Source organism: Vigna unguiculata, chromosome 10 (genome assembly GCF_004118075.2).
Source record: "Vigna unguiculata cultivar IT97K-499-35 chromosome 10, ASM411807v1, whole genome shotgun sequence".
Classification (NCBI taxonomy): domain Eukaryota; kingdom Viridiplantae; phylum Streptophyta; class Magnoliopsida; order Fabales; family Fabaceae; genus Vigna; species Vigna unguiculata.
The window spans coordinates 5,586,397-5,601,757 of NC_040288.1; the positions used below are offsets into that span (position 1 = coordinate 5,586,397).

General features: G+C 30.3%; 2 protein-coding genes across 2 annotated transcripts; both read right to left on the reverse strand.

The window, feature by feature from the left end:
- Nucleotides 1-860: 860 nt before the first annotated feature.
- On the reverse strand, nt 861-3,318 carry LOC114167458 (40S ribosomal protein S8-like). Its single transcript, XM_028052551.1, has 5 exons — nt 3,209-3,318; nt 3,037-3,109; nt 1,712-2,042; nt 1,230-1,402; nt 861-1,139 (listed from the first exon to the last, which is right to left on the reverse strand). Exons 1-5 carry the CDS (start codon nt 3,210-3,212, stop codon nt 1,064-1,066), a joined length of 657 nt encoding a protein of 218 aa, XP_027908352.1. The 5' UTR covers nt 3,213-3,318; the 3' UTR covers nt 861-1,063.
- A 3,807-nt stretch (nt 3,319-7,125) lies between these two features.
- On the reverse strand, nt 7,126-12,368 carry LOC114167366 (peptidyl-prolyl cis-trans isomerase FKBP62-like). The gene is made up of 13 exons (XM_028052439.1): nt 11,977-12,368; nt 10,963-11,049; nt 10,368-10,628; nt 10,200-10,274; nt 10,038-10,118; nt 9,727-9,921; nt 9,533-9,625; nt 9,273-9,448; nt 8,936-9,058; nt 8,703-8,849; nt 8,490-8,617; nt 8,068-8,188; nt 7,126-7,326 (listed from the first exon to the last, which is right to left on the reverse strand). The coding sequence occupies exons 1-13, from the start codon at nt 12,173-12,175 to the stop codon at nt 7,276-7,278; spliced, it is 1,737 nt and encodes a 578-aa protein (XP_027908240.1). The 5' UTR covers nt 12,176-12,368; the 3' UTR covers nt 7,126-7,275.
- Between the last annotated feature and the right edge of the window lie 2,993 nt (nt 12,369-15,361).

Here is a 15,361-nt window from a genome sequence, read left to right on the forward strand (position 1 = left end):
TTTAAAGAAAAATTATCTTTTAAAAATAGAATTAAAGTTGATTAATTTTTTATTTTTTAATTAAAATAACATTTTTTTTACCTAAAAAAGAAAGTTTGCCAAATCTTTGTTGAAAATACTTTGTTAATCATGACCTTTTTTTAATACAAAAATACTTGCACAACTAGTCCTTTCTCTTCCTTTCATTATTTTTCCCTCTCTTTTCTTTAATAAAAGACATTTGAGATAAGGAATATCATTTTTTGGATTGGTAACTATTAATTAATTAGCTAAATATTCTAAGCTTGCTTACTGATTTTATAAATATTGGTGAAGTATACTTCCTTTTAGTTTCACCAAAAAGTTTTTGATGTTCGATTTGGGACTGATGCTTTTTCTAAAGTGAAAACATAACTGTTTTAGCCTCAGTTCGATATATTCATGTTTTATATGAGGTGAGAAATAACAATAAAAACAAAATTATATCTTACGTATAACATCGAAAAATCATTACATCCACCAAATGAAACAAATTATTACAATTATTACTGAAAATAGTTTTGGAATTTAAAATTTATATTGATTTAGCACCTGGAATTTAACGGAAAGAAAAAATTAGACAATCCCAGACACAAATATCATTTTCAGAAACCACCCAAATAAACTAATATTCCAGATTTAGTTCATTCTTATTACAATCATAGACAGAAGAAAATAGAAAAGATAAAAGAGCAACAAATACATCTTACTCTAAATAAAATCTGAATAAAATTGTTATATTAAATCATACTACTGGTTTTTAAAAATTGAAGAGGCATCTATCTGATATCCCTTCACATTTATAAGCAATAAACTCAGACCTTCCCTGACTACACCAACAATAAGGACTGAAAGGCATTCATTAATAAAAATTGTAACTCATCAGAAGCAAAAACAGTTAAAAACAAAAATTAAGTGTCAATTTGCAAATACTAGGATGATAGTTTGCACTAAATGTCCTGTGGCACAAAACATCAGAATGAATGGTACCACCAACAAATAAAAACGACTAAAGCCATATATAAAAATTTTGGAAAAACTAAAATCAAGCAGCGCCTTTCCCCTTCTTCTTCTGGAGTTTCTTCATGTAAAATTCCAACTCTTTACCTTCCAGAATGTACCTGCATAACCCAGCAAGAAAGAAAACAATTATGAAAGTGGTTCATTATAAACATATTAATATTAAGCATAATGAGAATTCAAGTAATTACCCATCAGCTCTGCCACATTGACCAGGTCGAGAGGCAATGCAAGCAAGTAAACGCCCACCACCAAACTGTTCCTCAATGTGAGCATCAAGCTTGCGATCCTTCTGGCGCTTCTCTAGTTTTCTTTGCACATGGTTACTCTTTTTGGCTTCTTCTGCTGCTGCAGCTTCACCCTCCTGCAGATTACATCCCAAGATAGAGAAATACGCATCAGCCTCTAAAATGTTTCATATATATCAGATAAACTGCAGCATATATACATTTTATTACATTCCTAGCTATTAAGATAAGTCAAATCCACGGACCGTGAATATGGAAAGATAGAATACGATGGCTGCAAGATTATATACACATAATTTACTTCTCAGAACATATTATAGTGTCGAACCAAAAAGTAACTCATGTTATAAGAAGCTTAAACATTGGGTTAATGAAAACATAGCATAAAAGAATAGAAAAGAAGGAGAAAATTCCAGAAGAACAACCTCTGCAGAATCCTTCTTGGCAACTGTCTTCTTCTTCCTACCGATGTCAACACCATAGTGCTGAAGATACCACTGTTTGAATGGAGCAGCATCGACCTGAACAATAGCACTTTTGACAAGGGTCTGCGTACGCACAAGCTCATTGTTTGAGGCATTGTATACCACATCAAGTATACGAGTCTTGCGAGTTACAGCTTCACTTCCCCAGGAGTAATTTCCAGTATCCAATCTCAATGCCCTCCACTTCACATTGCCACCTCTAACACGGATCCTCCTGATAGTCTTGTTACTTGACAGTTTAGTGTTAGCAGGCTGGCGACCAAGCTCATACCTATCAGAAATCACCAAAATCTCTTTAAAATCAATTATTAAAGTATAATATCATCATGGCTTAGAACAAAATGCCAAAAAGTATTAGAGTATAATAATTATAAGTTGTAAATACGTTTATACATACAACTAATTCACTGCTTATAAAATATAATAGGAATAATATAGGGGATATTTAATAATAGTATCAAAACAATTAAAAAGATGCGAACACCTAAATAAATGTTAAGCACTATGTCCAGTCACACTATTTATTCAAAGTAAAAAATCTTATATTACCCTAATTGTTGCATATATTTTCTCTGATCGATGATTCATTGTCTTTACAAATGAAACAACATACTTAACAAAAATCATTCAGAAGGGCGAAATTGGAAATAGAAATCATAAAATTCTAGAACAACGCACCAGACAATTGCTAAGAAAAAAGCATTACATGGTGAGGCAGAGAAAAAAAGGAAGTTTATGTTTTGCTCAAGGACCATACAAAACTAGTTAAAAAATAAATGAAAATGCAGTATGCAGATTGGAAATATTTTCACAATTTAGAACCAAAATTCAACATTCGCCATCATGTTTACAACCCTTTTGTTTTTCCCTTCTCCCATGAAAACCTCAAGATCAAAGAACAAATAAACCTAGATACACTGAAGAACGAATAAACCTAGATACACTATACGCTCAATTACACATAGAATCACATTTCAAATCTCCACTCCCAAAAAAATAAACTTAACTACAAAAAAAAGATGCCATTTGAATTTTAATTTCAAACCGTCGACTCAAAAACAAAACCAAGCAAAGATCCCAAAACATTGTAATAATAAAAAACTTAGTAACGAAGCCCCAACACACAGAAATATCTCCCACTACTAGCAACAGCATTAGGCAAGTCAGTGTAAAAGAACACAGATATGACTGAATTAAAATACACAAATTTAGATAAACACAAAAACAAAACTAAGGCAAATAAATAAAGAAAAAGAGGCACACACTTTCTCTTCTTCCTCCAGGCCTTCTTCTTGCCACCAGTGGCACGCCTCTTGTGCATAGAATCTCGGGAGATACCTGATCCAGAAGAAGAAGAAGAAGAAATCCCATTAGAAAAGATGGAATTAGGGTTTGCGGTATCAACAAAAGAAAGATGTGAAGGAAACGTTTACTGACCCATGTTGTTGAGTTGTGGCGAAGAAGCAACGACACACTCTGTATTGTATCTCTCTGCTTCTTGACTCCCTGGAAAAACCCTAATATTACGCGATATATATTTCAACACACGAAACCCTACCTTTTGCTGGTCCACTTCTCACCCGGCCCAAAATCAAGCCCAATTTAAATTCAAAAAAATTGCCCAGGCCCAATTTTGTGGCTCTTTTAAAACAAAGCTAATAAATAGGTAAAACAAAAATTATCATTTTTATCACAATTAAATTCTATTTTTTTATTTTGATCTTCCTGTGTTTCCCTAATTTTAGTTTTCAGATGTTACAAAATATATATTTTTATTTTATTAAATTATTTTTATGCTATTTTGAACAAATATGTTCCATCTAGATTGAATTATACCAAAATAAAAGGCAATTACGCATGCAAAAAAATGGGCTTAAGTGTTTTTATAAATTTTTAAAAAAATAAATAAATTAAAATATTTAGTAAAAGATTTGTTCGCGATAAAAATTTTATTTTGTTTCCAACTAGGGCTGAAAAAGCATTTGATTGTGTACTAATTATAATTATATATTATTAATGTACCATAGGATTGCTAATTTTAATAATTTTTCCGACCTAATGTTAAAATGATATAATAAATTATGAGTTAAAGAGTGACTTAAGTATAAATTTAGAGAAGTTAATAACAAGTGACCTATTAAAATAAATAAATAATTAAATGTTTTTTCTTTTATTTTATATTTAGTTCGTTTTGAAGTTGAGTTTTGAGATCATAGAAGAGTGCTAAAAAATTTATACATTGTTAGAGCGTGATATAAATAAAAAATGAGAAAGATACATACATTTATTAAAATTTTCATTTATTTCTTGTTTATTTTGTTTACTTGAAGTATTATAGAATTGACTTAAATATTAATTTGTTCTCTATTTTTGTTGAGTTTTACGACTCATTTTCATGCATCACTATCTTTCTCACTTCCATTATCACCACTATCGTTGAAACACATTCACCTCCACAATTTTCATACACAAATTTAGATTTTGTTTTGCTCCACAATTTTAACAGTTTTGGAATTGTGTATTTAGGAAGGAGGAGAAGAAATTGGGAAAAATGGAGGAATGGCCAAAAGCATAACAAATGTGTAGATTCTACTTAGGAGGAAGCTACATTAACACCAAATTCTGCTTCTATAAATCACTCACCCGTAACATTCTCATTAGAAGTAGAAGGTGTATCCCTAATTAAAAGTGATTGGAAGAAAAAGTGGAAGGTGTTCCCTTATGTTATTGGAAGGTACACTCCTATCAAAGTGTACCTCTGATTTAAGGTTGTAGGTGTGCCCATGTTTCTCTGTTCAATCTCTAAATCATCTACTTCCTCACTAAACTGTCATTGGTGTACTAATCGAAAATGAAAAAAAAATGAAGAAATAATGAATGGTCAAGTGGAAGGTGTTTGAAAAGATTAAAAAATTGAGCAATTGAGAAAATATAAGAGAAAGAATCCATATGGAGTGGGTGAACACGAAGAAGATAATGAATAATGAAGGAGATGATGAATGATTCGATGATGAAGGTAATAATGGAGGTAAGGAAGATGAAGATGATAATATCTAAAGATGAATGTATAATGAAAAAATCAAGGAAGTAAAGTACCACATCATAATAGTGAAATATCAAGTATATTATCATTAACTATTTAGACTATATTAACAAAAAAAATTAAATTAAATAAAATTAACAAAAATTAATACGTAATTAAACAAGAAAATTAGATCATGTTGGAAAAGCTCCATAAAAGCAAGGATCAAAATAAAACCCATAGATTTTAAAGAAACTTTAAAAATGCTATGAAAGAGAATGACCTTAGAAAAGTTTTTAACTTTTAGATGTCACTTTGAAGAATCATTTTATATCTTTTGAATAATAAATTATGACTTTTAAGAGTCAATCATTAATTTACCTATATTTATGTTTAAGTGAGTTAACTTTAGGAGTAGCAAAACTAACTCAATTTTCTTGTCTTTTGCTCTTGTTGGCCATGTCCGTTTCATATAGGTATAATTAGAAGTATAATATCCAGTTTGGGGCTAGGGTGTCAAATAGGTACCCGGTTTAAAAAAAGTGTCAATTACATCCCAACTTTTGAAAAAGTGCTTCAATTAGGTCCCTTTTAGACAAAATTGACTAATATCGTTAGTCAACGTGCCACGTGTTAGTCTATGGTTTTTTTGATTTTTTTGATTTTTTTTAAAATTTTTTAAAATTTTTTAATTTTTTGAAAAAATAAATAAAAATACCACGTGTCAAGTCCCTGTGTGTGACACGTGGCATTGTTAGTGCCACGTGAAATGTCACTATATCTGATTCAATTTTGTCCTCATATATGTCTTTTGGTTTCAATTTAGTACCTAAGTGTGTATCTGATTCAATTTTGTTACAATTTTTTTTAATAATTAAAATATTTTTATAATCCATTTTTTATAATCCATTTTTTATAAGATTAAAAATAATTAAGTATAAATATTTTTACAAAATTAAGTACTAATATTTATATTGTTTCTCTCAATCTCAGACCAAATTTATTATTTATATAAATGTTATACCAATATTTTTTTAAAAAACGACTTTTTAACATATTATTTTATTAATTACTTTTTTATTAAGCACTCATGTTTTGTTAATTTTTTTTAAATAAAACAATATTGTCTCTTACTAATTTTAAACCAAAATTTCCATTATTGGTTTGAATGTTATACTAATTTTTTTTATTATTAAAAATAACTTAATAAATTGACTTTTACCACTAAATTTTAATATAAATATCAAATACTTTTTGTTAAATTTTTATACTTAATTACTTTTAATTTTGTAAAAAAAAAGATTTTAATTATTAAAAAATTGGGACTCAGATACACATACTTAAGTACTAAACTGAAACAAAAAAACATATATAAGGACAACACAATGACATTTGATAGTGATACTAACATGACACTGACAATGTCATGTTGTGACATTTTTAATTTTTTTTTCAAAAAATTTAAAAAAATTTACAATTTTTTTATAAAAAATAAAAAAATCACATACTAACACGAATGTCTGAAAAGGACCTAATTGAAATACTTAGTTAACACTTTTCTTTTTAAATCGAATACTTATTTAACACCCTAACTCCAAACTGGGTACTATACGACTAATTATACGTTTTATATTCAAAGAAACCTTGATTCTATGTAAAATCACACTGAATTGAGAAGTTTTCTCAAGTTACGAATATCCATGCATTTGTTCTTTATCCTACTTTGAAAGCTGAGTATTTTAATAAAATGATAGTTGATACTAAAAGAAGAGAAAATAAAAAAATATTAATAATTATAATATATAAAAAGATGCTTCTTTTATATAAGTCAATGTTAAAAAAAATGGAAAGTTAAATCAGAAAAACATCCCCATAAACATGTAGCAGTATCACCATAAGCCATTTATCAACAAAAATCATCAATAATTTTCGTAACGCCAAGTTAAAATTATAATAACATTCCACTCTCAATTTCTATACACTATTCTTCTATCAAATACTCAATTTTCATGTCTATCTATTTTATCGTTCAAAATGTTCATGTCTATTCTACTTTATATTCAGTTGATCATTTGATTGTTTTGATTCATTATTTTAAATTTACATAATTCGTATCTTCAGATGAAGATTTTATTACATAGATATTCCTATTGTTTAGCTTTAACAAGTTATTATTTATAGGAAATTAAACTCGGAAACTCATTGAAAAAATATACACATTTTACTTTTAAATGTTTAATTTTGAATAAACCATTTCAAAATTAACTATAAAAGTGTTTCAATATAATAATTTTTTGTTAAATATGATATTGATTTGAATTAAAAATAGACATTTTAGTCTAAATAATTAGAACTCCATTTTCCCAGAAGAATTAAACAAAATTTGTCCGGAATCACATTTCATAATCCATCATAATTTCCAAATGTCCACAAATAATAATAAGAAAGCAGACCCTAGAAATTAGATGAATTCCCATGGTGTTTATGCCTTGCTGTCGACATTCATGGGTTGGGCATCCTTCGACTCTGCTTTCTGTATCACAAAACATTAAACAAATACGGTATATATTAGAAAACATAAGGTACAAAACAAAAAACTGAACCTCAAACTTTCTCACATGTATCACAAATTTGGAACAAAGTTCCAACTCCTAGATATATACTATATTTTAATTCTGAGTTAATTTTAGTAGCACTCATAAACAAGTGACTCGGTAACACATGAATATATATATATATATATATATATATATATATATATATATATATATATATATAAAATAGCAGAATTCTATTTAGACTAGCCACATAATTATTGATGTGATTGGACGATGATATAATAATATCCTAACATGCACAACAAGCTAAGGGTTAACAGGGCTAACAAAATTATATATGAAATAGGTAAACGTACTTTTTATAGGCAGGCATAAATATATGGTAAAGAACATAAAACACATGCAGTTTATTCAATAAATTATTACATGTTACTTTTCTTTTACACAATTAGAACCTATCTTCTGCTTATTTAAGAGTATCTAAAAGTATGTCTCTTAAAACTAAATACTTGAGAAGAAACTTTCAACTTCTGTGATTGAGACGAAAAATTGACAAATTCTCAATCGTTTGAAGTATGAAACAACAATAAAGCTTGGACAGAGATTCTAATTCAAACATTAGAATGTGTAGATGGAAATGGAAAACTCAGATCTCTGTATATACATATATATGTACAGCACAGATATAAGTGAAACTACAGAGGTTGAATACTCACGTTATTGTCCAAAGAATCCAGCTTATGCAGTTTATTGAAAATATTTCCATAAAATTTTGCCTCCTTTTTGTTGAATTCCTTCATCTTTTCCTTCAAGGTCCTGTACTCAAGCTTGACTTCCCTGGTTTATAAATCAGAAACAAATATAAGTACCTTTACCAAAAAAAAATCGAGATAAAAGGTGATAAATCCTTCATTATACAAGTAGAAATGAAGTTACAAACCCATTCAGAAACTACCGTCCTATCATAGCCAACAATAGTGATTCAGACAAAATATGAGTAAAGATTCGTATACTATAAAATATCCATGCATTACTTTAATAAATATGATCTTTAAGTAAGATTCTAAGTAATTACAAAATTTAGCAACTTCTAATCAATCCAATCAGTTAATTCAATTAAATTCATCAAAGTATCTACCTGTTGTCAGGGTCAAGCTCAAGAGCTTTCTTAATATCAAATTCAGCCAAATCCAAATCAGCCAAGTGGATGTATGCCTGGGCCCTTCTATAGAGAGCCTTCACGTTGGTGCTCTCAAGTTCCAGTACCTGCGGATCCAAATCAAAAATCAGTTTTCACTTTTGTAATTTTTACCATAATTATCAGATGGGAATACAGTAACTACAGTCACACCTTAGTGCACAATTTCTCTGCTTGTTTATAATCTTTTAGCTTCAACTTGCACGCTGCATTGTTTAGATTACAGGCAACCTTCAAGGTCTTGGAGCTCTTCTTCTCCTCTTCACTGAAGGAGGTATCGTACTCTATGAACTTTACAGCCTGTGGCAGTAAGAAAATGCCTTAGAAGATGCATTGGAAAGGAGGAGAATGAATGATGAATAGGTATTCAATTTATATTCGATTACCTTTTCATATCTTTTAGAAGCTCTTGCATATTTACCAGCTTTAAATAATGCATTCCCTTCTTCTTTCTTCTTGCCAGCAGCTTCGATCTTCTCTGGAGTGTTCATGTCCCATGATTCCTTATCCTGGAAGGAGACAACAATATTAACTACTATTAGGTAGAGAACTTCATCGGACTTCGACTTCAACACTCAGATTGATCATGATAATTCGTTAAATACACGCAACAGAATGCAATTAATTAATATATAGGAATGAAAACAGGAAAAAAAGAAAGTATGTAAAATTGAGGCACAAGATCAATGCAGAGTTGCAAACCATTGATGTTTATTAACTTACCTTCTCAAACGATACTAGCTCAACCTCATAATACAAAGTAGAGTTAGCAGGAACCAAAGCAAGTTCCTGTTTAGACTCTGTTGAGCCAAAACCATACTCAGGCGCAATAGTTAACAATGCCACCTCACCCTTCTTCATAGTCAACACAGCTCTGTCAAGCCCATCAATTACTTGTTCTGCTTAATCCATAACACACACTAGTTAGCATAATGAATAACCTAGTATGAAACAGAGAATCATTGAGACATTTTTCGAGTTACCCTCATCAGTTTTGAATTCAACCAGCTCCCCTTCGTTATCATGACCCTTCTTCAAAAACACCGTACCATCTTGCAGCTTACCAATTACTTTCACTACAAGAATGCAAAAAGAGGTAAGGAAACATCAGAAACCATGTTCTAATCCATGAACAATGAAAAGGTTATCATCCACATTAAGAATTACAAGCATTTACATTTTACAACTGCCCCCTCATTTGGACGCTCATATCCTTCCCCTTCTTTGATGATCTTCTTAATGACCTTCTTGTCATCAGTTACCTCTGACACAGTCTTCCAAGAAACTAACTCAAGAGAAATCTCCAATGATGCATTTGGTGGAACTGCACCTTCATCACCATGTGCTGGCTTACCCTTCTCACCAAATCCATCTACAAAAAAGATAAATAAATGCATAAAAATTTGAACTAAATAGGTAAATGAATAATTACTTTTTATCTCCATTTCAGTAAAAGATAAAAGCAGACAAAGGTTTTCCAAAACTTACATTGTGGCTTCACAGTCAAAATCACTTTCTCTCCCTTCTTCATGGTTTTAACAGCCTTTGACAAAGCAGGACAAAAATAACCTGTAATAGAGTTAACATGAATGTAAGATCACACAAAAAGCAGAATTTAACAAGAGCGTAACAAAATTAGTAGGCACTGACCATCTTTGACTGTGAACTCCACTCCATCGGATTTTGCTACTAGAGTCCCATCTTCAAGACGTGCTTCGTAATTCACTGCAACAGCAAGAATGCATTTGATAGTTAAGTTAAACTTGAATCATACCAAATTAGAAAATTAAATATTTAACAATATTTCACACTTCATACCTAAAACTTCATCAAGATCCTTGGGGTTCTCCCATTTTTCACCCTCAGTAACTATCTTCTTAAATAAACCTCCATCCTTACATATGTCCTTAACACTAGTCCAAGACAACAGCTCCACATCAAACTGAAGAGTTGCATTGGGGGGAATAGTTGGAGGAGAACCAGATTCACCATACGCTAGCTCGGCTGGGATGGTAAAAAGGGCATTTTCACCTTTCTTCATCGTTGCAATACCTTGATCCCATCCTTTAATAACTTGCCCTGCATTTCCCAGGCACCAGATACATCAAAAAACATAGTGTTTTCCAATCAAAACAAAATATCTTGTTCCAAATAATAAAGAGTAAACAAACAAACAGTGTTCATTCAACTCTCTTATTAATAATCATTGATACCATCAAATCATGAGTATGCACTCAACATTAATTTCACAAATTGATCATCACAACGACAACCTCATTTAAACTCCTAAATCACACACTGAAATGCTAACAGCTAAGTCCCCTCTTTATAACGAGTCAAACAGACACATTATTCGAACTTCCAACGCATTAAATCAAAGCACCCAGAGTTCTCGAAAAACAAAGAAACTCACCTTGTCCAAGCGTGAAACTGAAAGGAGTTCCCCTGTCTCTGCTGGAATCAAACTTAGTGCCATCAAGCAATGTCCCAGTGTAGTGAACTACCAAAAAATTAAAATTCAATAAATCATTAAGAAATTAAAGAAAAACAAAACAAACATGAAACTCAAACAAGCTACGCAAGAAAAGTGTCAAAGTTATACACACTCTAACACATTATTTTAGATAATGAAGTCACTCTTTCATAGTCTTAAAACACAATTAACTAAAAGTCACAAAGATTATGATTAAAATTCATTAAATATCTTAGCAGATAAATTTCAACCCGTAATAAATCATTAAACGACTACCATTTCTCAATCCGATTATAGGGATTTAACAAACATGGAAATGGAAATGCAACAAAATGCAAATGGAAATGTAGAATATAAGAAAATGAAATTAGAGATCATGCAAAACAAAACAAAACTACAACAAACAATTAAAAGTGTGTAGCCGCAAGCTTTTCTCAAGCTGATCACAGAAAAGTAACTGAAAAAATAACGAAATGTAAATGCAAACGAAATGAAAACATAACCAAAGAGAATCAGGCAAGTACATGTCTGGACAAACTTCTCTTACGAGTTAAAACATCCTCATGAATAAGCAAAGCTAATATGTAGAAGCTCTTACATGTAACTTCTCTAATTTTTTTTAACTTGATCATAAGTTTTTTTGTTTTTTTTTGTTGCTAACGAACATATTACTTTATTTTTATCTCAACCTCACACAGTCCAACAAAACCAATATATATATATATATATATATATATATAATGAGATCTCCAGCATTTATCTTCCTTCTAGAAGTAATTAGGAGAAGTTATCATAAAACACCAGGAAGCTAATATAAACAACGTGAAAAAAAAGAAAGAAAAGAAAAAGAGTAAGATTTGTTTGAATTAGGAGAGGTGTCACGCCCAATATAAAATGTATACTAACAGTGTCTTGCATAGGTTAATTAATTTCTGAGAAGATAACGTGTAGTACCTTGAACCTCGTCACCAACCTCAGGAGTGTTCCATCCTTCGCCCTCCTTGAGGAGTTTCTTCTTCAAGCCCTGTTTTCCAATTTCCTTCTCCTCGCCGACCTTGAGGACAGGGGGGTCGATGTCACCGCCGTCAGCGCCGGCGAAGTCGAAGTCGTCGTTCATGGAATCCGGCGGCGGCATGTCGAAGTCGTCGTCCATGTGGAAATGTGAGATTGCGGGGAATGAAGTAAGAAGGTTTATGTGGTTTGAGGTTCCGAGAGGAGCAAAGAAACGAATACGGAAAGGGCAAAGTGGAAAGAGGGTTTAAAAGGAAGTGAGAAGGGAAGAGGTTCGAGAGAGTTCTACAGCGAGCGTTTCAGAGTGTGTGGGTAGTTTCGAGAATTCAGGGTTCGGATGGTTCCAGATTTAGCTAACTAGTTTTATACATGATTTTTCTAACTAAATATTCTTGAATGTGTTTTTATATTTAAGAAAATATTTTTTAACTTTTTTAACATACCATTTTCAAATTATTTTAACGTATCTTATTATTAGGTTTAGCTGTAAATGTTTATTAGGGCTAAATATCTTGAATCCAAAAGTTAATTATGTTACAAGTGATTAAAAATAGTTAATTTATTTTATTATGAATACAATTAGGTAGTTGGTCTTTTTGATTTCACAGGTTGGAGGTGAAAGTTAAGTATGAAATTCAGTTTTATATAAATACACCAACGATCTTTATTTTTAACCAGATAAAATTGTATTTCATAAGCTTGTTGATATTGTAGAGAGTGTAAATTGGATTAATATATGTTATCTACAATGATACAAACAAATAAGGTAATCGAATACCAACAACTATACCACTAATCATTTAATTTAATTATATTTGTTGGCATCTAGGGAAGTGATTATTTCTTGAACATTATATCTTTGAATATTACATAGGACAAAATATTCATTTTTTTCTTAATAAAGCAATAATATTTTTCAAGATATTGATAACATGTTATATTTTATTTCTTCGTTCAATTTTGTTCTTTTAAAGGTTATCTTAACAAAGACACAAATGGATAAGGATCGTGCTTTCTTCAAAATAAAGTTCATATTTTTGGTTAGATTTGTTGTCATATATACATATCTCTTGTCCCTTCATTTGCCTAAATCAAGTTTTATAGGGATATTTGATCTATCTAGGAAACTTATTGTCAAAATTTTGATCTCATTATTGTTTACTTAGCTTAAAAAATAGGTTGTTTCATTTCATAACCTATGACAATGTAATAAATAAAATGACATAACAAAATTGTGACAAATTCAATATTAAGCATGGAAGTTAAGAAATAAATATATCCATGTTTATTAGTTGTCTCTTCAACTCATAATCTTTAATTTTTTTTTAAGTTTAATGCAATATGACGTATGCAGTATAGTGAGACAATACCATCTCATTTCCAAATCAACTTTTGGAAATTTTGATGCTAATATGATTTTTCCTATGTCAATTATCATACATTCATTTGGTTGAGATGCGACGTATTCTTACAACAATTAGAAGAATCATACTATAACTTACTCTATTTCACCTTTCCCAATTTTAAAAGCTAAAGGAAATATGTTTTTAATTGTCATCTAAACCAATTGTAGTAAAAAAACGTGCCATGATATTTTCGAATAAAAATGTCCTATCAACTTGTATTATGACATGACATGAGACTATAAAGACACTTCTAAGATGTAAGACAAAGTGTCTTAAACATTGTCAACAACATATGGACATGTAACATACTATACAATTGTGTATAGAATATATTGTTGTACAATTTGCAACAATCTAGGAAGGTGATTACATGATTCATCTCGGTTGTCAAATTCCATTGCAAATGCCTTTTGTTGTGCTTCTTTATATATCACAAAATAACCATGTCAATAATTTATTTTTACAATTAAACTTTTTATCAAAATTGAAGGATTTTCCTTGACCAAATTTATGTGATCATGAGAAAGAATGATTCACAAAAATGTATGAGACACTTTGATTTATTTTTTATTTCTCATTATCGATGAATTTTGCTAAAAGATGCTCAAATTTGTTATTGGTAGTCATTGGCATAATGGATGAAACATGCTACACACGTGTCTGGGTTTCACAACAATGTATAGTTTTGGTCAATGTGATTGCTTTATCACAATTTAGGTAACTTATTTTGTATTGAAACATATTTGGTTTGAAAGTTCAAATTAAATATTTTTGGAATGAGTGGCTAAATGACCAAACTTGTTGGGTGGATGACGTGGGAAAAATATCTTACTCTAGAATGAACTAATTCCTAATGTATCTTCATTGAAATTATTAATCATATATCTGATGATAGGTTTTTCCCTCATAGTCCTAGAACTTTTTGTCAATGTATAAACTATCTATTTGGCATGGACAAAGTTAATAATTAAAATATCATTTGTATGTGTATTACAAATATATAAAGTTAGTAGTAGAAAATATATACCTTTTGAATATGATAAGAACAAAAGTTGTGATTTAGAAATGGTTACTCTTCTTCAACTCGTTCAATAGTTTTCATTTGGAATGGTTTTTGTAATGACTTTGAAAAATTAAGTACAATTACCAGAGGTCATATATAACATTGGTTATAATATTAATATATTATAATATGATATGCTTGATTGTTTAATATTGGTCTTTAATCAAGCACAACTTTTCACTATAAGTAATTCATCTACTCAATCGTCAACATGACCAACCTACACCAAATTAAAACTTTTGCTAGTGATTTTAGATCACATATAGTATTTGCAAGCCCATGCAAAAATCTTAATGAATTGATACAACTTTCTCACAAGGGATTAAGTCCATTTGAAGTCGTTATGGAGATACATGACTTTAACACATGTGAAGTTGTTAAAGGAGTGCACAACTTTTATAAAAGTAAAGTTGTTATGGGGGTGCACGACTTCTAAGAAAGTGAAGTATGGGGTGCATGACTTTTATAATGAAGTCATTAACTATAAGCATGACTTCAATGTTTCCATTAGTAGACTTTAATGTTTCAACTAACACCTTGTAGAATCATGCATATTGAAGCTATAATATTGTTGTTGTTGTTTCAAATTTAATTTTTTTGGTGCATTAAATCAAATATTACACTAATTCACATATGGAAAGCACTACTTCAAAGCAAAAATTCTTTTAGCTTATGAACATATTGTGGTGGAGTTGAGGCTGTCAGGTTATGAATAAGAAAGATCAATCATAAAAGAGCAATAAACCCTATAACTAATTGAGCGGTTCCCAATACCCCAAACAATATAATGTGGAAGCGTACCTAGTCATTGGAAAAATAGATGAAAGATTGGTACTTGATCTTCCTTCTTCAAACTGTA